The sequence below is a fragment of the Panthera onca genome, chromosome A2 (genome assembly GCF_046562875.1).
Source record: "Panthera onca isolate mPanOnc1 chromosome A2, mPanOnc1 haplotype 2, whole genome shotgun sequence".
NCBI lineage: Eukaryota > Metazoa > Chordata > Mammalia > Carnivora > Felidae > Panthera > Panthera onca.
Window position 1 is genome coordinate 156,790,824 of NC_138340.1, and position 24,084 is coordinate 156,814,907.

A 24,084-nucleotide genomic window follows, 5' to 3' on the forward strand; every position below is an offset into this window, starting at 1 on the left:
TTGGGTAGTTGACCACAGGGATCCGCTTGGCAGCTCTCTCACTTGCTTGATCTGCATATAAGGAGGATGCTGGGCACCTGGGACTGTGTTCTCTAAGACGTCACATTCTGTCTCCTCCACCATGCACTTTCTCCAGCTCCTGTTCAGAGCCAGCTCTGCTGCCCTGCTCCTGGTTCTCTGTCTGCAGCTGGGGACCAACAAAGCTCAGGAAAACACGTGAGCCAAGCCTTTCTCTTCCTCACAAAAATCCTTTCAGGGAAGGATCTTATCTTAGCCTGAAAATCTCTATATCCTTTCCTGAAAACTTTTCAACTTTCCAGAACTCTGGTCCCAGAGACTCTCCTAAACCCCATTTCAAGTTCCACTTCTCTCCTCTTAGGAAGTCTCATAAACTATACTCATATTTCCACTGGGTTCTTCTAGGTTGTTCATGGAAATAAGTCTCCCAGTGTGCATATAGGCTATAAGTAACAATCAGTCTTGCTCTAGGGCTCTCATCCACATCCTGTCCATAGTCTACACCTTTGTCAGATTTCTGGTCAGTAAACTTTACATTCTCACACCTTGCCTCCATGGGGTCAAGGATCAGTGATCAGAGCCTCTGATCCTTTAGTGAGTCCTACCAACATTGCTTAAAGCTATTGCTAGAACTCACAGACTTGCTAAACCTGCTGTTCTAGGAGGCAAGGTGTGAGAATGAAGTAGGAAATGGAGCCAGGGTCTGGGAGAAGCAGGGACACTCAGCAAATCTAGGGGGTTTTCTCAACAAGAACAGGGTTTTGAATGCTGGGTTTTGGGACTGTGATTCTGATGGTACCCTCTGTGGCACAACCAGATGTCCTGTCCTGGAGTAAAACATTCAGAGTTTTGACAAGTTGGTAGAATGGAGCCCAATGTCCTAAGAAATTTTGAATGGGGACAGGTTCAGACACAGATATCACCCCATGTAGCCCTTTAGGGGGCAGCAAGTTGGTGAAATAAGCTGCACTAATTAGGGTGATCAGAATCCCTGTCTGCCCAGAAATTTCTCAGTGTTAGCACTAAAAGGCTGTCATCCCAAGAAGCTCCTCACTCCTGGGCAAGCTGATCTGATCACTCACTCTAGCTAAGCTGGTCATCTTATCACTCCTAAATTCATTTACAAATGAGAGGAATTTTGGAGGAATTTTGGAATTCCTGTACACTGAGCACTAGAGCAACAGGCACAAGAAATGCAATATCTCCAAAATCTGAGATGATTTACCATAGGAAAATGGGACTGTGAAGCATTGTAGCCAAAACCGTAAATTCCCTCCTGTCCCACCAATACCAAGGAGTTCAGCCAGGAGTTTCTGGGAGAAAGAAAGTAACTCTCCTAGTCTTGAACCCAGGTCTCCCTGATGAAGAAATCCTTGACTTCTCTCTGCTTCCATTTCCTTTTCCCATCAGATTGTGATATGTGGCTTAAAAGTAGGGTGGCATCTAAAGGCCTCAAACATGGCCATATGTCCAAATTCTCTGCAGTGCTAAAGAAATACAAATACCTAGGCCCCACCAGGAATCAAAGAAGGATGATCTCAAGGATGACTCTAAAAATTCCTCCAGTGCACTGAGATGTTTTTGGTTTAACACGATTCTGTCTACATGGAATTTTCTAGTAATGATGACTTGAGCCTCCCCCACCCCACATTAGTGGACAGTCAACAGAACCCGAAGGATTTTATTAAGAAATGACATGTAATATTATACTTTTATTCCTTTTTTTTAAATTCATTTTTTGTCAGTGGAAAGAAAGACAATGCTCAATTTTAAATAAAGCATCAAAGCTGCTATATTAAACAAAACAAAGTCTTGTAGAAAACAACCAAAGCAAACAAGGATCAAAAATTTCCAGGGGTTCTTCATTATTGCACCATATGCTAAGTAACTTGGATGTAAATTAAAAAATAAAAATTAAAAAAAGTCCAGGGGTTCTGACGCTCAGCAATTGATTCAGCTCTCATTATCCCCTTTGCTTTACACCTTCCCTGTTGCTTACGCTCTGCTCATTGTGTGCTCTTCTCGTGCACGGGACAGATCTCTGATCTCAACCCTCCTTCCCTGTTCCCCAAAGCGGCCGAAAAGTGATAAAAATGGAGGTACAGATGCCCCGCAGAGCAAACGCAAGTGAAGAAATCACTGTGAAGATGAATGTTAAAACAGAATTGCTAGAATGTATGGTGGTAAGTAGAGGCCTGGAGTAGGGGGTGAACTCGAGACAAATCTGACTCCTTAGTTATGAATACAATTAGATTAATCTCTCCCTTTAATATCATGCATTATACTTAATAATATGATGAACTGCAATCCTCATGCTCCCAATTCTCATATATACTTGATCCTCAGAACAATCATCAGACCTCGGGGCAGATTACTATTCTCATTTTACAGATAAAGGAATCCGATCCTGAGGTGTAGGAAGGAAGAGAAGGAAAGAAGGAATGGGTAGTGAAGAAAAGCACAGCTAAGAGGGAGAAGAGAGGAAAAGCTTATGAGCTGGGAGAGAAGTGGTAAGAGTTCCTCCAAGGTCCGGAAGATGATTGTTTGAGAGGAGAGGTGGGGATAGGGGGTTCTCACAAGGAAAACTGCAACCCCATCCAGTGCATTGAGGCAGGTGGGCAGAAGAGATATGTTGCACAGAACACAAGGGATAAGATTTGCTCCTTGGCAGTGAACTCTGAGCAAAAGCTGCGTTGACCCCCCTCCCTCTGCCCTTTTGCTCTATCGTCAGAAGTTCACTCCTGTTCCAGCCTCCTCTCCCCAACAAGGAGCCCACGCTGTCTTCTCCCCTTTCTCCAATTCGCAGTTGTGGGAGGGAGGTCCAATCCCTTTATTACATCAGAGGTTTTCAAATGGAAATGAGCATAAGTCTCACCTGTGCCTTATCACCAGCTGCTCTGGGCCACAAGGAGAAGGGACCCATGCAGGTTTAGGGCTTCTCCCCAGGGAAGAGTGTGTCCTTCTCTTCCCTGCCAGCAGTCTCCTCTCGTGTTGTCCCCCACACGCAATCTGCCCCTTGTTAGCTACCTCTGTTCTATGGCCAAAACCCAGGCGTTTCTCCCCTGCCTCCTTCTAGAAGTACACTCTCTCAGGCAGCGCATACATGAGTTTCCTAACTCAAATTAGATTTAAGTACAATGATTAAAAAGAAAACAGAATTGGAAGTATGAGAATTGTTATTCCTTAAAATATATTCTAGAAATGGCCCCATATCTGTAAGAGAAAGATTTCTGATCACTGAGCAAAGAACAAAATGGCTGCTTTGTCAAATTTGTCTGTTCACAGTCCAAGAATGTGAATACTGCATGTTAGCTGGGGGTGGGAGGGAGGCCACATCATAATTTCTCAATTTTGTCTTTTGTTTATCATAATGACTGATGACAAAAAGAATGAGAATGTGTGCATAAAGGTCTTGTGATAATGGTAGTTCCTGGTAATGATAGATAATGAAAGTCTGTTTCCACCCCTGAAAAAGTGATAGGTATAAAAAAATGTGCTTAATCAACAAAATCACACGTGAAATGATTTTGTGCTACTGTGATTCATAGGACTATGTTTTAAGAACAATGCTAATACATACAGAGAAAGACAGATACCATATGTTTTCACTCTTATGTGGATCCTGAGAAACTTAACAGAAGACCATGGGGGAGAGGGAGGGGGAAAAACGTTACAGAGAGGGAAGGAGACAAACATTAAGAGACTCTTAAAAACTGAGAATAAACTGAGGAGTGGGGGGAGGGGAAAGTGGGTGATGGGCATTGAGGAGGGCACCTGTTGGGATGAGCATTGGGTGTTGTATGGAAACCAATTTGACAATAAATTTCATATTAAAAAAATAATAAATAAAATAATAAAAGAACAATTTTTTAAAATAATTTTTAATGTTTATTCATTTTTCAGAGAGAGAGAGTGCAAGTGGGGGAAGGACAGAGAGAGAGGGAGACCCAGAATCCAAAGCAGGCTCCAGGCTCTGGGCTGTCACCACAGAGCCTCACACAGGGCTCGAACTCAGGAACCAAGAGATCATGACCTGAGCCAAAGTCGGATGCTCAACCAACTGAGCCACCTAGGCAATCTTTTTAAAACCTACCCAAGTACAAGGAATCTCATAGAATACATTGCAAATTAGAAAGAATTTTGTTAGTTCTGGTCAACCAATTTTTATTTGTAGCTTTCAATATAAAAAAATGTCTGGCTACAGAAACATCTTCAGATTTTTTTTAATTTAGGAAAATATAATTTTTATGTGTGAAGATTCTAATACCTAATCTTCATTTTCTAACAATTATAATGTTTTGCAAGTAAATTTTTGATCAAGTGAGGTATTAGGATCACAAATTTAAAATTAAAATAGATTATACCCTCAATCATGAATATAAAGATTGTATAATCTTTTAAGGTTGAAGAGAACTTGTAGCAAACCATAGTGCTTTGCTTAAACATTTGTGGTATGGGAGTGCCTGGGTGGCTCAGTCAGTTAAGTGTCGGACTTCAGCTCAGGTCATGATCTCATCATGGGTTTGAGCCTCACGTGGGGCTCTGTGCTGACAGCTCAGAGCCTGGAGCCTGCTTCGGATTCTGTCTCCCTCTCTGCCCCTCCCCACTCACACTGCCCCTCTCTCTCTCGCTCTCTCTCTCTCTCTCTGTCTTTCTCTCTCTCAAAAACTGAATAAACATAAAAAAAATTAAACATTTGTGGTATGGACCATTTTGTTGATCTCTTGAAGTCTAGGGAATGCTTATGAGGAAATTACTTTTAAATGTGTGAATAGGGGCACTTGGTTTGGCTCAGTCAGTTGAGCATCTGATTCTAGACATTAGCTCAGGTTGCAGTCCTGGGGTCGTGGAATTGAGCCCTGTATGGGGCTCCATGCTGAGTGTGGAGCCTGCTTGGGATTATTTCTCTCTCTCCTCTTGCCCCTCTCCCTGGCTGGTGCGCTTGCTCTCTCTCTCTCTCTCTCTCTCTCAAAAAAAAAAAATAATAAATAAATAAATGTGTAAATAAAATGCATTGGACTACACAGGAAAACTACCATATTGAAAAACAAGTGATAATGATTATTAAAAATAAACTTTTGACACGGTACTGTTTACATTACTTTATTGACATATTAGCTAAAAAGGCAATACATTTAAAATATAGACAAGTTAAAATTTATCTTATAAAGATGATCTACATAACGGTTCTTGTTGCTCAGCCTGAATAAGTAGCTCCAACTGTACATTGGTTTTGACAAGTGAATTCCAGTGGCCTCTGACTTTTTGTTTTGAATATTCAAGTGTTGAAAATTCTGACTCATTAGGATAAACTGTTGTAAATGTCATAAGATATAAACCCCCAGCAAGAGTTTGTTTCTTGAAAGAAATGCCAGGATCTCCAAAATATTCTGAGTAAAATTCCAATGGGGAGAAAGCTGGAGTTCACCATTTAGAGCTGACAAGCTATTTTAGTGCACAGTTTCCAGTTACCTGGGCAAGCTTCAGGAGATGGGCAGATGGCCCCAGCCATGACCATGCAACCCCGTGATATAATGTCCCTGTGTTCAAGGTAGTGATGGATTCAGATAATAGTTTGAGATATATAAACCTGTAAAATGGTATGAACACATCTGTTTCCCTTCGTGATAAAATCACACACACTGCAAATGCCACTGAGGATCATTGATGACATAGTGGGAGGAAATGTTCAATTTCAGTGAGAGGTTAATAAAATAAAGATACAATTTCTTTCCATCTGAGTTCACAGACTCAGTGAATTCTATCCACAGACCCCCTGGGTCCATGGACTCCAGGGTAACACCCCTTGCTGAACACTAACCAGACAAAAGCTTCCTGATGCTGCTGAAACTTATATATCAAGTTGCAAAGCCCTCTCAAGTTAAAAAAGGAAAAAGGAAATTTACCTTCAAGATTTCATCCGTTTATCTAACAGCCAAGTCTGGTAGGTGACTGTTTTCCTCTCACAACTGAGGAAAGAGAGACTGAGAGATGTCACTCCAATCATCAAAGGTCACAGAGTTGGGAGGAGCATAGTTCCAGGAGCAAGGTCCGGTTTTGGCCTCCACACCCAAGATCCAAGCTGTGGTAGCAGGCCATTCCTGAAAGCCCTAGCCAGGAAACCACAGCAAGCCTGCTCCTCAGATGAAGGCTGCCTCAGAGTGAGTTCTCCTTGTCCTGTCAATTCACTTACCTCTTCCCTTCGGAGCCCAGACATAGCACTAAAGCAGGACATGTTGCCAGAAAACCTTCTAACCTAGGCTTTAGCTCCTGAAAATGATAGACAAAAGAGGACTCCCCAGTGCTTCTGGTCTACATCTGTCCCTGCTCTTTGTGCATGAAAGATGTTCTCCTCCTCCTCCTCCTCCTCTTCTGCCTCCTCCTTTTCCTCTTTCATGCTCTCTTGTCTTTCTTTCCCTTTCCCACTCCCCAGACTAACACTGGGTCCTCTCTGCCCACTTCTTCCTCCCCAGATTACATCTTACCTCAGAAGCAACATTACAATCCAAGGTCCTTTTAACTATCGTTTCACCACCTGCCTCTGTAAGAATGCTCCAAGAAATTTCTACTGGGACTTTCACATCAATGGTAAGTATAGGGTGGGGCACCTGGGTGGCTCAGTCACTTGAGTGTCCGACTTGGGCTCAGGTCAGGATCTCACTGTTTGTGGGTTCAAGCCCCGCATCGGGCTCTGTGCTGACAGCTCAGAGCCTGGACCCTGCTTTGGATTCTGTGTCTCCGTCTCTCTCTGTTCCTCCCCTACTCATGCTCTGTCTCTCTCTCAAAAATAAATGAACATTAAAAATTTTTAAAAAATAGTAAGCATAGGGGTCATCCAAGTGAAGAACTATCTACTAGGGTAGGGAAATCATAAAGAGAAATGTTACTCCAGATATGAAGCAGAATGTCAGGGCAGAAGGGTGGAGGGAAAGGAGGGAAGGAAAAGGGAGAGTGGATGGGGACTATACCCGGGTCTGAAAGGTGAGGGGTTGTATGAGAAAAGCTAACAAGGGAGATATATTTGCAGATGATTGGGGGGAAACTGGGTCCCAATAGAGAGGTTCCTGAAACTAGTAAAAAAAGCCAGAAAACTGGAGGTTACAGTGTTATCAGAGAAGATCTTTGTCCTTGTCTCTTTCAGAAACTGCAAAGATAGCAGCAGTGGCCCAAATTACTGCACAACTAGATATCTGCCCCAACAATGAGGCAGTGGTGCCCTTGGGACAAAAATATATTTATACCATTGGGACCATAACCGTAGGCTGATCTTGGTGGAAGCCCTTGTCTGCACCCGAGGATGGTTCCTCTACAGAAATTGGGCTGGAGTATCTGTTGTGGTCTGTAAAATAAACTTCTCATAAGCTTCTCTGTTTTCTGTGTCTTCCCTTCCAAATCTGTCCCAGAGGAGCCTCGGAGCACCCAGAATATCTGGAACTTTGTTCTTTCAAAGAACTGTTACTGAAGAGAGTTTATGGTTTCTCATTGTCCATTGGTATGAAGAGGGAGAGATGAAGAAATAGAGACAGGTCACAGAATCAGAAATTCCCTGGGCTCCCAAATATGATGCCCCTTCCCTGTACCCATGCCCTGTGCTTCCTTACTGTAGGGAAAAACTCAGAAAGCTAGGGAATGCCAAATGTTTGTGGGAAATGAGGGTCAATGGGGCCATTAGGCACAGCTGGTTAACACAGCACCAGGGTAAAAATGTGAATGTGTATGAATGCCTGCCCAGCCAGACAAACATAAACTACTCTTGATCTTTTCTTTCTCATTGATTTTTCCTGATGAAAAAAAAAGGGGGGGGGGGGGCATTTATCATATCAATAGCCACAGAGCAAGTGTCAGAGACTATGCTCATCTATTCTTGTAAAGATACCACATCTGACAAAGCAGCCGTCAAGGGATTTTTTGTTTGTCTGTTAGACGATTCCAGGGTCCCACCCTCCCAATAGCACATTCCTTCCTGTTTTACCAAAAGGTATGTCTTCAGATCCAGGAGGCATGAAGAGCCCCCAACAAAATCACCCCAATAAGGTTCACACAAAGACACATAGTAACTAAAATGACCAAAGTAGTGATAAACAGAGAAGTTTAAAAGCAGTAAGAAAAAAGAAAAACAGTTACGTACAAGATAAACCCCATCAGGCTATCAGCTGAGTTTTCAGCACCCCGCAGGCAAGAAGGGAGCGCCATGATATATTCAAAGTGCTAAAAGGAAAAAAACCTGTAGCCAAGAATACTCTATCCAGCAAGGCTATCATTCAGAATAGGAAGAGGGCTAAAGAGTTCCTAGACAAACAAAAGTTAAAGGAATTCATGACCATTAAACCTACGAGAAATGTTAAAGGGGACTTTTTAAGTGGAAAGGAAAGACCATAAGCAAGAATGAGGAAAATAGAAAGAAAAAAAGCAGTGAAATTAAGTATATCTATAAAAATCAGTCAAGGGAATCACAAAATAAAAGGATGTAAAGTATGCCACCATACACCTAAAATGTAAGGAATGACAATTTAGTGTTTTTAGAATGGTTTTACACTTAAACAACCATAAACTTTATAGACTGCTATGTGCATAATATGTTATATATAAACCTAATAGTAACTACAAATCAAAACTTGGTAATAGATATGCCAAAAATAAAGAGAAAGGAATCCAAGAAACTAAAGAAAGCCAGCAAACCATGAGAGAAGACAGCAATAGAAAAGAATAGAGAAGAACTACAAAAACAACCATAAAACAACTAACAAAATGGCAATTAGTATATACCTATCAATAACCACCTTGAATATAAATAGACTAAACACTCCATTTAAACTCCAATCAAAGAACACAGGGAGATACAATGAATAAAAAAGCAAGACCCTTGTATATGCTGCCTACAAGAGAGTTATTTCAGATCAAAAGACACATGCACATTGAAAGTGAAGGGATGAAAAAGCATTTATCATGCAAATGGAGGTGGGGCAGATTTCAAGACAAAACATCCATGTTAGGTACATGGTCTCTAGGTAAAAAAATTTTGCTCTTTTCTAACAAAGTTCAGAGGTTCAGACTTATCTTGAGATCAATGTTTTCATTTGTATCTACATAAACTCTCTATCCCAAGTCTCAGAATCTGTTTATTCCTTATGAGGGTCCTGACTTTATCATAGGAACCTTGCTAGTGTTGTAAATCAGTCCTTTTTAAACCTGCCACCATTGCAGTGAAATCACGAGCCTGATTCTCAGTACAGCTGATTTTCTTTTTTTTTTTTTTTTAACTAATTTATTGTCAAATTGGCTAACATACAGTGTGTAAAGTGTGCTCTTGGTTTTAGGGGTAGATTCCCATGGTTCATTGCTTACATACAGCACCCAGTGCTCATCCCAACAAGTGCCCTCCTCAATGCCCATCACCCATGTTCCCCTCTCCCCCGCCCCCCCACCATCAACCCTCAGTTTTTGCCTCCCTCCTTCTCTGTAACTATTCTTCCCCTTCCCTTCCCCCATGGTCTTCTGTTAAGTTTCTCAATATTCACATGTGAGTAAAAACATATGATATCTGTCTTTCTCTGACTGACTTATTTGACTCAGCATAATACCTTCCAGTTCCATCCACTTTCCTGCAAATGGCATGATTTCATTCTTTCTTATTGCTAAGTAGTATTCCATTGTATATTTAAACCACATCTTCTTTATCCATTCATCAGTTGATGGACATTTGGCTTTTTCCATAATTTAGCTATTGTTGAAAGTGAGCACAGCTGATTTTCATTAAGTATGCTGAAAATTGCAAAAGAAGAGGATGTCTTTATGCTGCACTAAAGACTTTCTCATGTTGACACCAATCCTGAGTTGGTCATTGACCTGCCTGACCTTGTTGTTTCTTCTGGGTTTTTTTCTAGGCCAAGAGCTCCAGGTATCCAATGCCACAACCCTTATCATTACTCTTATCCACATATTATTCAAACATGACCTACATCCCATTTCAATTTATCAAAAGTTAAAGTCTAAATATTTTTTTAATGTTGATTATTTATTTTTGAGAGAGGGACAGAGTGCAAGTGGGGCAGGGGCAGAGGAAGAGGGAGACACAGAATCCAAAGCAGGCTCCAGGCTCTGAGCTGTCAACACAGGTGCCCAACATGAGGCTTGAACCCACAGACCATGAGATCATGACCTGAGCTGAAGTCAGACGCTCAACCGACTGAGCCACCCAGGTGCCCCTAAAGTCTAAATATCCTGTTACTACAGTGTGCCGGGAGCTATCCCCCACCTCACTTAATACCTGCAGTGGAGTCTTTGTGACTCTATAGTATATGGACTGATTCAACTCTGGAATCCCACTTTCAGTCGGGAAATACATGAAAAAGAAGAAAGTGCAGGGTGAGCTAATGATGGGTTTCCACTGTGGATAGTTGGAACCCAAGTATTCTGGAATCTCTGAGGTTGTCCCCCTTGAAGGAGTTGGGGTATTTTTCCATTGGCTCCCCTCCATTATTGTTTGGTAGCTGTTTTCCCAGAGGATTGACTCCCAGGCACACGATGCCATGTGTTTCAAGAGATACTCCAAGGATGAAGTTGCAGGTGTCTGAAGCAAAAAGCCTTACATTTACCTGTCTTGTCCCTATCCCTCAGACTTTATTTCTGTGTGCTCTGAACAACTTCACCAGCCATTATTTATGTGTTGGAAAAACTCGATTTTTCACCTACATAGGAAAAAAACAGATTTTCCCTACTGTGTTTTCCTCCTGTATGTCTTCTTTACTTCTACACTACTACCACACTCACACAGAACACTTCTAGTCACCAAATGTGGAGAGGGGGGATTCCCCCCACCAAGAAATTCTCTGTAACACCGGCTGGGTGCTCTACAATTCAACTTAATTCTGACACTATCTACCCAGAAATAGCATCGAAGCCCATACGTCAAGTGACCAGTCCCAACAAGGCTGCCCCCTCCACTTCAGATGCAGTCACAAGTTCAGGTTGTCACCTGGGCTCCTAAGCAAGCAGCTGTAAGTCAGAAATCCCCCATGACCCCCTTCTCAGGTTCAATTAATTTGCTAGAGCAGCTCACAGAACTCAGGAAAACACTTTACTTATACTTTACCGTTTATTATAAGAGCATACGTTAAAGGATAGAGATGAACGTCCAGATGTTAGAGGTGTGGAAGGCAAGGTATGCGAGAAGGGGCACAGAACTTCCATGCCCTCTCCGGAGTGCCTCTCTCCCAGAACCTCTACATGTTCACCAGCCTGGAAGATCTCCAAACCCTGTCCTTGTGGGTTTTTATGGAAGCTTCACTACATAGTCATGGTTCATTAAATCATTGGCCATTAGTGATTAAGGGCCTCTCTCCCCCACTAGAGACAGGAGGAAAGAGGGAAGCTAAAAGTTCCAACCTCCCAATCACAAGGTTTCAGTTCTCCTGGCTACCAGCCCCCCATCCTTAGAGGCTTTCCAAACATCACCTCATTAACCTAATAAAAGACCTTTATCACTCTCATCACAAGAAATTCCAAAGGTTTGAGGAGCTGTGAGCCAGAAATAGTGGATGGACAAAGACAAAATATATATTAGAAATACATTTTGGTCATCCAAATGGCCAAATATATGTTTCTTATAAATCACAATATCGTGATCTGTATCTCTTTGCTGGTGGTCTTCTTTCAGAAATATGGAAGACCACTCTGTCCACACACATGGCAGGTTGGAAAAGCAGCGTGGGGATGGGAGCACCAAAAACCTTGAGGAGAAACCCTCAACCCATGACATGGAAATTGGCATGGATATACCCAAGTTATTACGTCTCTGGAGTGTAATACTTATGAGGCATGCGTTTTAACCGTCTGCCAGAGATCTCCCTCAGGATTAAGCTTGTCTTCCACTCTGACAACTTGGCTTAATAATGTACCCTTTATTTATTATGTTCCCCTGAGCATATCAACACACACACTCTCCTGCGCACGTTTCCTAAATTTTTCAAAAAACCAAAAAACACTTCCATTCAAATCTTTGCCTCAAAGTCTGCCCCTGAGGGAACACAAACTAAGATGAATTTTTCCGGGTGTTTAAGAATAGTGATTGCTGGGGCACCTGGGTGGCTCAGTCAGTTGAGTGTCTTTTTTTTTCTTTTATTAATTTCATTTTTTTAAATATAATTTATTGTCAAATTGGCTCATGTTCCCAGGGTCGTGGGATCAAGCCCCGCATTGGGCTCTGCACTGAGCTTGGGGCCTGCGTAAGATATTCTCTCTCTCTCTCTCTCTCTCTCTCTCTCTCTTGCTTCGGATTCTGTGTCTCCCTCTCTCTCTGCCCCTCCCCCACTTGTACTCTGTCTCTCCCTCTCTCTCTCAAAAATAAATAAAAATTTAAAAAGATTTTAAAAAAAGATTCTCTCTCTCTTACTCTGCCTCTCTCTCTCTCTCTCTCTCTCTCTCTCTCAAATTAAAAAAAAAAAAAAAACAGTGATTGCTGAGGAAATACATCTGTAGCACCAACAGCAACTCCCACAGAAAGGAAGGGAAGAAAAAGAACACTGTTATATCATATCAGATAGCAATGGCATAAAATGGTTCTAAAACATTTTGATATATCTCTTTTGGTATAGCCACTTTAGCTAAGGTCATATTTTAATGGGACCTAACAACAAAATCGAAATAAAACACTAAACTTTTTGTCAAGTGTTAGGGTCCAAAATGGGGTGAGGGTTAAAAAGGAGATATCATCTTGAAGGAAAACTACATGCAACCAGCAGCCAAATGGTTACCCAAAATATACACATTAGAAATGGCCACAAATCACAGAACCAAAGCACCTGCAATACCAACAAAATCAACACCAGGCAACAATTGTAGTTCTGGATTGGGAAATCAGAGGACCAGGAAAAGGTGACTTAAACACCACATGCTAGATGGGGAGTGGGGGATCATGGAGAGAGGAGAGATTCCCCTGGTTCAAGATGAAACTGCAAAGCCAAACTGCAAACACATAAAGAAACTAATCATCAGGCTTAGAGTTTCAGTTAAGCAAGATGAGTAAGTTCAAGAGTTCTGGATTGTACCTATAATCAACAATACTGTACCGTACATTTAAAAATTTGTTAAAAGGTTGATCTCATGTTAAGTATTCTTGCTACAAGAAAATAAAAATTTTTTAAAAAGAAATCTAATGACAATCTACTATTAAACTAATAGAACAGTCTTAAAAGAGGCAAAAAATTTTAGAGGCAGAAATGAAACAATGAGAAATAAATAGAAGTAACCAATTAGAAACCTTGCAAAGGAAAAATATACTCACTGAAGCATTTTAAGGTGCAAAGAAAAATTAATAAACTGAAATGGACCCAATGAATAAAATATTTGTAAATTAGAAGATAATGTTGAAGAATTCATCTCAAGTTAGAGAAGAGCTCTATGAACATATTAGTTCGTGCCTTTTGCTCCAGAGCCCTGTGCAATTTATCATTTGTCCCATATTTAAAATTTTTAATTAGTTGCATTAAAACATGCCAGGATGGGTTTGACACTTTCACTTAGTACTCCAACTTCTGCCCAGGTCTTCTCTAATAGTATGTGAGATGCTCCACTAAAAACCCAGCTGGCTTTTCCCCACACATTTCAGAAACCAGTGGGTCTAATACTTACTCTTTTGAAGGACAGTGTCCAGGGAACTTACTGCAAAAACAAGGTGCCCTCATTAGTGAGTGGCTTGGGCCCCCTGTCTCCTTCCAGCCTCAGAAGGTACTAAAAAGGCAAAAAAGATGCCATTCTTGCCAGCTCCACCCACAAGCAGGGCAAAATTTGAGATTTGCATGAAGCCTGTGGGTCACCAGTTGGTGAGAACAATGAGGAATGCAAGAAGTTATAGCTTAGGTGAAAAGTGTATAAGAAATAGAGACTGACCAGTCCTATCATAGAGTATGTAGAGAGTGGTCTGAATGAATGTTCCTGATACGGTACTTTGCATTTGTTTGTGTGTGGTGTAAATCTACAACTACTTATTTGCTTTATAATTTGAACTTTTAGTGATAAACCTGTTGGCCTAAGTGGACTCAGAAAAAAAATGTATGATAATAAAAAAATTAAGTACTCAATTTTTATTTCTCAAGAAAGTTGATGATGAATATGCTTGTCGTCATTTACCATCTATTGTGCAGACTACAATAATATTGGTGACCACATGAAAACCCTAGACCTAAGTCTACTTCAAAAGTTAGTTGTTACTGGGCACCTGGATGACTCAGTCAGTTAAGCCTCTGACTTCAGCCCGGGTCATGATCTCACGGTTTGTGGGTTCCAGCCTGGTGTCAGGCTTCCTACTGACAGCTTGGAGCCTGGAGCCTGCTTCGGATTCTGTGTCTCCCTCTCTCTCTGCCCCTCCCCTCCTCATGCTGTCTCTTTCTCTCAAAAATAAATAAACATTAAAAAAAAAAAAACTAAAGAACGGGTTGCCTGGGTGGCTCAGTCAGTTGAACATCTGACTTCGGCTTGGGTCATGATCTCACAGCTGTGAGTTCAAGCCCCGCGTCGGCTCTGTGCTGACACCTCGAAGCCTGGATCCTGCTTTGGATTCTGTGTCTCCCTCTCTTTCTGTCCCTCCCCCACTCACCCTCTGTCTCTTTCTTTCTCAAAAATAAATAAATATTAAAAAAAAAAAAGTTAGTTGTTAGTTTTAAAAGACTAGACCTAAAGATGACATTAATGTACTTCTGTAGAAGGTGCATTTCATTCATATCTCTCAGTAGAGCACGACCTTTCATTTTGGTCAAATGCCTTTAGCTAGATTAAGAAAAAGAGACCAAATAAAATCAGAAATGAATGAGGAGATATTACAGCTGTTACCACAGAAATACAAAGAATCATAAGAGACTATCATGAACAAGTATATGCCAACAACCTGAATAAACTAGAAGAAAATGGATAAATTCCTAGAACCATATAATCTATCAAGGCTGAATCATAAATAAATAGAAAATATGAATGGGATCAATAACAAGTAAGGAGATTGAATAAGTAATCAAAACAAATAAAAGCCCAGGACCAGATGGCTTCACTGGTGGCTTCTATGATATAAAGAAGAATTAATGCCAATCCTTGTCAAACTCTTCAAAAAAACTGAAGACGAGGGAACACTTTCAAACTCATTTTGTGAGGTTAGCATTAGTCTAATAAAGCCAAAGACACTATAACAAAACTATAAGCCAGTATCTCTGATGAACATAGATACAAAAATCGTCAACAGAACACTAGCCAACCAAATTCAATAACTTATTAAAAGAATCGTACACTATAAGCAAATGGACTTATCCTTGGGACGCAAAGATAATTCAACATAGGCAAATCAATCACTGTGGTACGCCACATTAACAGAATGAAGGATAAAAATTATATGATCATCTCAATAGATGCAGAAAAAGCATCTGATCAAGTTCAACAATTTTTCATCATAAAAACACTCAACAAATTGGGTTTAGAAGGAATGTATCTCAACATAGCAAAAGCCATACATGACAAGCCCACAGCTAACATCATACTCAACAGTAAAAAACCAAGTTTTTCCTCTAAGATCAGGAACGATACAAAGATTTTCAACTCTCACGACTTCTATTGAACATAGGACTGGAAGCCCTAGCCACAGCAATCAGGCAAGAAATAAAAGGTATCCAAATCAAAAAGGAAGAAGTAAACTGCCAACATCTACATTTTCATGTTTTTTGTGCATATACCAAAAAGGAATTGAAAGCCATTCATGCTGAGTCCATTAACAGAAGAAAATTCCCAGTAATATGACCTTAGTTTTACAACAGTTTTATCAGTCTTTCAAATAGAGGCATCGGTTAATTCAAACAATAGATTGTGTTCACCCAATTCATGAATTAAAAAAGTGAAGCTTTTGGAAGTTCTTTCTGTTTGAAGATGAAATAGCTGACATGTTGGTGTGTGCTACAAACTCATTTAAAAAGGTAAACATTGAAAATAAAAATTATTTGTTTGGTAGTTCACAATATGAACACAAATTTTAGTAGAGGACAGTGTCACATTAAAAGCAAATATTCTCAGGATGCCTGGGTGGCTATCAGTTAAGCCTCTGACTTCTGCTCAGGTCATGATCTCATGGTTGGGTCGTGAATTTGAGCCCCACATCAGGCTGTCAATGCCCACTTCAGGTCCTCTGTTCCCCCTCTCTCTCGGCATCTCTCCCACTTGTACTCGCTCTCTCTCTCTCTCTCTCAAAAATAAACATTAAAACATTTTAAATAAAAAAAGAAATCTGTGAATCAGAAAGATAATTGGAATTGTTTGTGGTACAAGCATAATTTAAATAGCATTCAAAGAAGCGGACCTACTTTACCAATCAAAATAGAAGCTGTAGCTGACAAGCTTTGCAAATATTTTCTTATACAAGCAGAATAACTGACCTACAAAATTTCCATGATGTGTCTCCTATTGGATACCAAAAAGTACTTCGGCATGGCACTACACACTTTCTCCCATCGCTTCTTCTCATTAGTCGTACTTCAGGTATGTTCAAACCTTTGAAAAACTGTTTTATAGATGAACCTAACTAAGTTTCCCACAATTATATTGAACGTTTTGGTAAACAGTTCCTGTCAGTTCTGATTACAGTAGCCTCCCCTTATCCTTGGTTTCACTTTCTGTGGTGATATCAAGAGTCAGGTGCTCAACCGAGTCACCCAGGTGCCCCAATAATCCAAGTTTTAAACATAGGGAGCAGAAAACATTTCAGTTTTTAAAACTTTTAGTAAGTTACAATGATTGGAAAACAACTCATAAATAGGAAAACATTGACATTTATCCCTACACAAGAAAGGACAGAAAGAAAAAGAAACTAAACAAAATAAACTATGAGTGCTCAATGGTACAGAAAATTTAATTTTAAAATTTAAAAATTGTGCTTTAAAACACCTCAGTTTCAAGGCGCCTGGATGGCTCAGTTGGTTAAGCATCCAACTACAGCTCAGGTCATGATCTCACAGTTCCTGAGCTCAAGCCCTAAGCCCCACCCCACCCCCACTGGGCTCTGCGCTGATAGCTCAGAGCCTGCCTAGAATTCTCTGTCTCCCTCTCTCTCTCTGCCCCTCCTCCACTCATGTGCTCATTCTCTCTCTCTCTCTGGAAAATAAATAAACATCTATAAATAAATAAATAAATAAATAAATAAATAAATACCTCAACTTCTAGAACAAATATTTTGATAGTTATTATTTTTAATTGGGTAAATGTACATTCTGTATTACAATGTTACAATGAAATAAAATTGAGAATTATGCAGGATTTAAAACTGGTAAAATATTCAGAAGAATCATGGACATGGAAAATGTATTTGAGTTTCATCTTGTAAAATATTTTGAAGAACGATTTTTTGAATGGAAGCTAAAATATTTACAAAGTTCTAACTAAAAAAGTTAGTATTGAGAATATCATCTGTTTAACAAAATTTTCTCAGCATGTACTAATTATATCAACACCTGTGAAGACTATTTTCTTAATAAAGAAGAGTCCATTGAAGAGTCAACAATTTCAAATGCATTAGCCATAAAATGCAACTATGAATAACACTGCAGGTAATTTTATGAAGATAAGAGCGATAATAAGAGGTATTGAAAAACATGTTATTCAGAACACTATCAGTGATATGGTATTGGAAATAAATGTGACTAAAAAGTTTATTAAAGTACATGAATTTATAACAGAAAAGTTGTCTATTTGCATTTTTTTAAATGTTCAGTTAGTCAGTACAAGAAAGTAGTTTTAATTTTGCTCTAGAGATCAAGGATATATGGTTTTGTTTTTGTTTTTGTTTTTGTTTTTTTAATATATGAAATTTATTGTCAAATTGGTTTCCATACAACACCCAGTGCTCATCCCAAAAGGTGCCCTCCTCAATACCCATCACCCACCCTCCCCTCCCTCCCACCCCCCATCAACCCTCAGTTTGTTCTCAGTTTTTAACAGTCATTAATGCTTTGGCTCTCTCCCACTCTAACTTCTTTTTTTTTTTTTCCTTCCCCTCCCCCATGGGTTTCTGTTAAGTTTCTCAGGATCCACATAAGAGTGAAACCATATGGTATCTGTCTTTCTCTGTATGGCTTATTTCACTTAGCATCACACTCTCCAGTTCCATCCACGTTGCTACAAAAGGCCATAATTCATTCTTTCTCATTGCCACGTAGTATTCCATTGTGTATATAAACCACAATTTCTTTAAAGGATATATGGTTTTTAGAAAGACTTTTAATTGAAGTATAGTTGACATGCAGTGTCATATAAGTTACAGGTTTACAACAAGGTGATTCGACAATTCTACATGTTGTGCAATGCTCACCATGAAAAGTATAGTTACCATCTGTCACCATATAGAATTATTACAATGTTATTGACTATATTTTTTATGCTGTATTTTTCATCCTCTTGACTAAGTTATTTTATAACTGGAAGCTTGTACCTTTTAAACATCTTCGTCTATTTTACCAATCCTTCTACCCCCTTCCCATCTGACAACCACGAGTTTGTTCTCTGTATTTATGAGTCTGTTTCTGAAAGTGAAATCATATGATATTTGTCTTTCTCTGTCTGGCTTATTTCACTTAACATAATATCTTCTAGGTCTATCCATATTGACACAAATGGCAAGATTTCATTCTATTTTATATGGCTGCATTTTATATATATATATATATATATATATATATATATATATACACACACACACACACACACATATATATACACATATATACATGTATATATACTGTATATGTATATATATGTGTGTGTGTATATATATATATATATATATATATATATATATATATATATATATATGTATATACAATATATATACCCATCCATTGATAGATATCTTGGCTACTATAAATAATACTGCAATAAACATAGGGAAACATATATCTTTTCAAATTAGTGTTTTCATTTTCTTTGGTAAATACCCAACAGTGGAATTACTGGATCTTATGGTGTTTCTAGTTTTGATTTTTTGAGGAACCTCCATACTATTTTCCATAATGGCTACACCAATTTACATTTCCACCAACAGTGCACCGTATTTTTATTATTTTCTTAATACTTACTTATTCATTTTGAGAGAGAGAGTGAGCAGTGGAGAGGCAGAGAGAAAGGGAGAGAGAGAATTCCAAGCAGACTCCATACTGTCAGCAGAGAGCTTGACCCAAGTGTTGATTTCACCAAATGTAGGATCATAGCATGAGCTGAAATCAAGAGTCAGACACTTAACCAACTGAGCCACCCAGGCACCCCACCACATTTAAAAAATATTTTTCGAATAGATCTATTTTACCAGTCTACCAACAAATAATAAAAATTTTCAGCCAATAAATTCAGATTTACTAACTGTATAATCACTGTAGTGCCCTTTTTCATTCCCAAAACTGTCTCATTTGCATGATAAATTACACGGTTACCCTAAATGGAATGCAGAATAAGGAGACAGAAATACTAAAAACTTGCAATAATTATAAAGAAAACCAGGTTTAATATGAATTCCAGGGGAGCCTGGGTGGCTCAGTTGGCTAAGCCTCTGATGTCAGCTCAGGTCATGATCTCCCGGTTCATGAGTTCGAGCCCAGCGTTGGGCTCTGTGCTGACAGCTCAGAGCCTGGAGCCTGCTTCAGATTTTGTGTTTCTGTCTCTCTGTCCCTCCCCCGCTTGCATTCTATCTCTCTTTCAAAAATAAATAAACATTAATTTAAAAAAAAAAAAAAAGGAATTCCAGATGAGGAGAATGAAAGAAAAGTCTGAAAGACATTTTTAAATATTTAAAGATATTGCTAAAATTTACCAGTTTTTAAAAATGTATAAAATGTCATATTTAGGACCCTTTCTGAATGCCAAGCAAGACATATTTAAAAGTAATAATAGGGGCACATGGATGGCTCAGTAGGTTAAGCATCGGACTTCAGCGCAGGTCATGATCTCACCATTTGTGGGTTTGGGCCCCACATCAGGCTCTGGGTTGACAGCTCAGAGCCTGGAGCCTACTTCGGATTCTGGATCTCCTTCTCTCTCTCTGCCTCTCCCCTGCTTGCACTCTGTCTCTCTCTCTTTCCCAAAAATAAATAAACATTAAAAATTTTTTTGTAATAATAATAATAAAAGTCCAGTTTAGCCACATAGTAGAAAAATACAGAAAATTTAAAAATATAGTCTTTTTTATTTTTGCAAGAGTGAAAGCGAGAACACAAGAAAGTGCAAGCAGGGGAGGACAGAGAGAAAGAGAGAGCAAGAATCCCAGGTAGGCTCTATGCCCAGCACAGAGCCCTATGGAGGCTCCATCTCACAACTGTGAGGTCACGCCTGAGTCAAAATCAAGAGTCAGATGCTTAACAACTGAGCCACTCAGGTGCCCCTAAAAAGAGATAATCTTAAAACTCTCAAAGATACAACAAAAATGATAATATTAAAGAATAACAGTATATTTCTCATCAACAATAATAAATACCAGAAATAAGAAACTAACAAATCCAAATATTCAAAGTGCTGAGAGAAAATCACTGTCAAACTAGAATTTTTTACCTAGTCAAAATCTTATTAAAATAAGAGCAAAATAAAAATATATTCAGACATCCAAAAACTAAGAGAACCTCACTCATAGAGAAACAGTCATCCAAAGATTAATAGAGAGTTGCTGAAAGTCTTTACCAAGAAACACAAGATCAAATCAAAGAGAAGGATTAACTTAGAGGAAATAGACAGTATGTCAGAAGATGAAAACTTCAAAAGACAATTAAAAACACCTTCATACATATAGCAAGAACAGGGCATTATTAAAAAGGAATATTAGAGGGGTGCCTGGGTGGCTCAGTTGGTTGGGTGACTGATTTCAGCTCAGGTCATGATCTCACAGTTTGTGAGTTCGAGCCCCGCGTCGGGCTCTGTGCTGACAGCTCAGAGCCTGGAGCCTGTTTCGGATTCTGTGTCTCCTTCTCTCTCTACCCCTCCCCTGCTCACGCTCTGTGTCTCTCTGTCTCTCAATAATAAATAAACATTAAAAATTTTTTTTTAATTTAAAAAAAAGGAATATTAGAGGGGAGAAAGAGACATATGGAAGTTTAAAAAACAATAGTAGAAATGAAAACATTCAATGGAATGGTTGGAAGAAAAAGTCAAGGAAATCTCTCAGAAATTAGAATTGAAAGGGTGGGCCTACGCCCTCTGACTCCATCTTGTTCTGTGTCCCTCACCTTGACCACGCCTCCTCCCCTTGAGTAACCTCCTGCTCACCCGTTCAAACTTCCCAATCAAAACACGCCCGGCGACCTGCGTAACAGGACTCCGACCCTTCCCCAGCCAATTGGCTGAGGCCACAGCCATTACCTCACCAACTGCCCCTAGGCCCCAATAAAACCTTTGTCCTTTTGAAACTCGCTCTCTCTCCCCGGTATCTCACCGCTGCGTCGGTGCAGGTAGGGGATTGAGCTCGAGCTAGCTCGAATAAAGGCTCTTTGCTTTTGCATCGGACCCAGCTCCCTGGTGGTCTTTGGGGATCACGAATTTTGGGCATAACAAGAATAAAATGCTAAAGAGATGAAAAAAATGTTAAAGTCCAACCACAAATATTAGGAATTCAGAAAAGAAAGAAGGGAGAAAAAAAGTAAAAGGAATCAATAAATTGATAATTGACATACTGCCCAAATTGGAAGATGTGATTTTCCAGATTGAAATCCCAATCCAGTTAGTAAAATAGACATCCAGCAAAAGATATCATTATGAAAATTCAGGATAGTGTAGACAAAGAGAAGGTATTTTGTGCCTCCAGAGAAAGAGACGTTAAGTTACATGTAAAGGAACAAAATTGTGATTAGACTCTTCAATGGCAATGGCTGAGGAATTCAATTCACAGCCATAACATTCATTGGTTGGGAAGTTAGAATAAAGATATTTTTTGACATGCAAATTTAAAGAAGTGCTCCACCAAATTAAGGGAGTAAACCAAGAAAACCAGACAACAGGGAATTCACCATAAGACAAAAGTAAAGAGACTCACCAGGATAATAGAGAAGGGAGAGTCTAAAATAGCGAGAGGGCAGCAGGCCTCCAGAGGTCTCCAAACCTGTCCAGTTTGGAGTAGATAGAAAGGATCAACTAGTTATGTCTACAAGACATAGAATATCTGATATGGCTGAGCATATTGAAAAAATATTTAGAAAATCAGGATCAAAGTTGGGATGAGTTGATGACAAATACGTAAAAAACTAAGCAACAAATTTTCTTTCAATTGCTCTAGGGAGAACAAAAATCTGCATATAAAACAAAAAGTAATCACAAGGTATCACCTGAGGCTCAACTACAAACTTTATTTGCATTGTCATAGTGATGTAAATATCAGACATTGTATTAACCACTTATTATATATATAATGTATGGGAGGCATGAGGGACCGGAAGAATGTGTGAGTGTGGGTGTACGAAGCTGTTATGTGGAGAGTGAAATAGAGCTAAACCCTCATCTTGCAAAGTGGGAAGTCAAAAGAAAATGACCAAAACTAGAAAAAAAAAAAAATCAAGAGGTAGCACAATAGGTATGTTATTTAGAGACATGGAGAAAAATATCAAATGAAATGGATAAACGAATTGAAAATGATTTCCTCTGAAGAGGGGAAATGAGATGGGGAGGGGAAAGTAAACAGGGTTATTTTTCTAATAAATATAATAAAAAGTTATGTAGGAATACAACTCTTTAAGCACACAGTGAATAAAAATGTTTGACCTAGTTGCATTACTTTTTCCTGTGTCAGGGTAACTGTTTACAAGATCAGTAACTGAGATTAGCTGTACCAGGAACAAAAAGAGGCTGATTTATGGGCACCTGTACTGAACATTAATCTTGGCCTCATTCATCTGAGCCCTTTACTTAACCATTGCAGTCAACTTGCCTACTTACCATCCAACATACTAAGTCATTGAGAGAAAATACCTTTTACAACTGTAATACCTATGGGGCACTTGGGTGGCTCAGTCAGTTAAGCGTCCAAATCTTGATTATGGTTCAGGTCATGGGTTTGTGGGATCAAGTCCTGCATCGGATCAGGCTCTGAACTGACAGCACAGAACCTGCTTAGAATTCTCTCTCTCTGCCCCTCCCTGCTCATGCTTTCTCTCTCTCTCTCTTTCAAAATAAATAAGTAAACTTAAAATAAAAAACCTTAAAAAAAAAAAAAACCTATTGTAATACCCATAGGCACTAATCTTTAGAGTTTCTTGAGATAGGATCCCTGTGTTTCACTTCTGTATCCCAAGTGCCTGGTATATAATATGTGCTCAAAAAATTTATTAGTATGTACATGTTTTACCCATTCAAAGAAATTCTTTAAAAGGAAATCATAAGGGAGGTTACAAACATAGTTGGAAACATATGACAATAGAAGTCCTACACACCAAATTTCACAGGGCTACTATAACATAGTACTTAGCAGTAAATGTATATACTTATTTATTAAAAAAAAAAAAAAAAGCAGGGCGCCTGGGTGGCTCAGTAGGTTAAGCGTCCGACTTTGGCTCAGGTCATGATCTCACAGTTCGTGGGTTCAAGCCCCACATCGGGCTCTGTGCTGACGGCTCAGAGCCTGGAGCCTGCTTCAGATTCTGTGTTTCCCTCTCTTTCTGCCCTTTCCCCGCTCGTGCTCACTTGCTTGCTCTTTCTCTCTCTCTCTCTCTCCTCCCCTCAAAAACAAATAAACATTAAGAAAAATAAGAAAAATTGAAAACCAGTTGTCTAGGCATTCAACTAAAAAAAAAAAACCTTAAAAAGTGACAAAATAAAACTAAAGGAAGATGTAAAATTATATTAATGATACATGAAGAGATAATGCAACAGAAATGAAAGAAACAATGAAAGATAAACAAAACCTAGAACTGAATCTTCAGGGTAGGAGATGGGATATCTAGCAAAACAAGAAAACTTCTAATTAGAAAACAATGAGAAAAGACACAGACCATACTAGAAAAAGAAAAAAAAAGAGGCAATAACTATAAAATAAATAGTGGGGGTTTACTCCAAACTCATAGGTGTAATTTTATGCTAAAG

General features: G+C 39.3%; 1 protein-coding gene across 1 annotated transcript; it reads left to right on the plus strand.

Annotated features, from left to right (window-relative positions):
* Nucleotides 1-100: 100 nt before the first annotated feature.
* On the plus strand, nucleotides 101-7,392 carry PIP (prolactin induced protein). The gene is made up of 4 exons (XM_060633377.3): nucleotides 101-216; nucleotides 2,093-2,201; nucleotides 6,492-6,606; nucleotides 7,160-7,392. The coding sequence occupies exons 1-4, from the start codon at nucleotides 122-124 to the stop codon at nucleotides 7,282-7,284; spliced, it is 444 nt and encodes a 147-aa protein (XP_060489360.1). The 5' UTR covers nucleotides 101-121; the 3' UTR covers nucleotides 7,285-7,392.
* Nucleotides 7,393-24,084: the final 16,692 nt, after the last annotated feature.

Bases quoted from the DNA above. Each gene is read 5' to 3' on its own strand.
- PIP (XM_060633377.3), top strand. From the start codon at position 122: ATGCACTTTCTCCAGCTCCTGTTCAGAGCCAGCTCTGCTGCCCTGCTC. The intron at 2,202-6,491 runs GTAAGTAGAGGC...CTTCCTCCCCAG, and splicing joins AATTGCTAGAATGTATGGTG to ATTACATCTTACCTCAGAAG. The intron at 6,607-7,159 runs GTAAGTATAGGG...TGTCTCTTTCAG, and splicing joins CTGGGACTTTCACATCAATG to AAACTGCAAAGATAGCAGCA.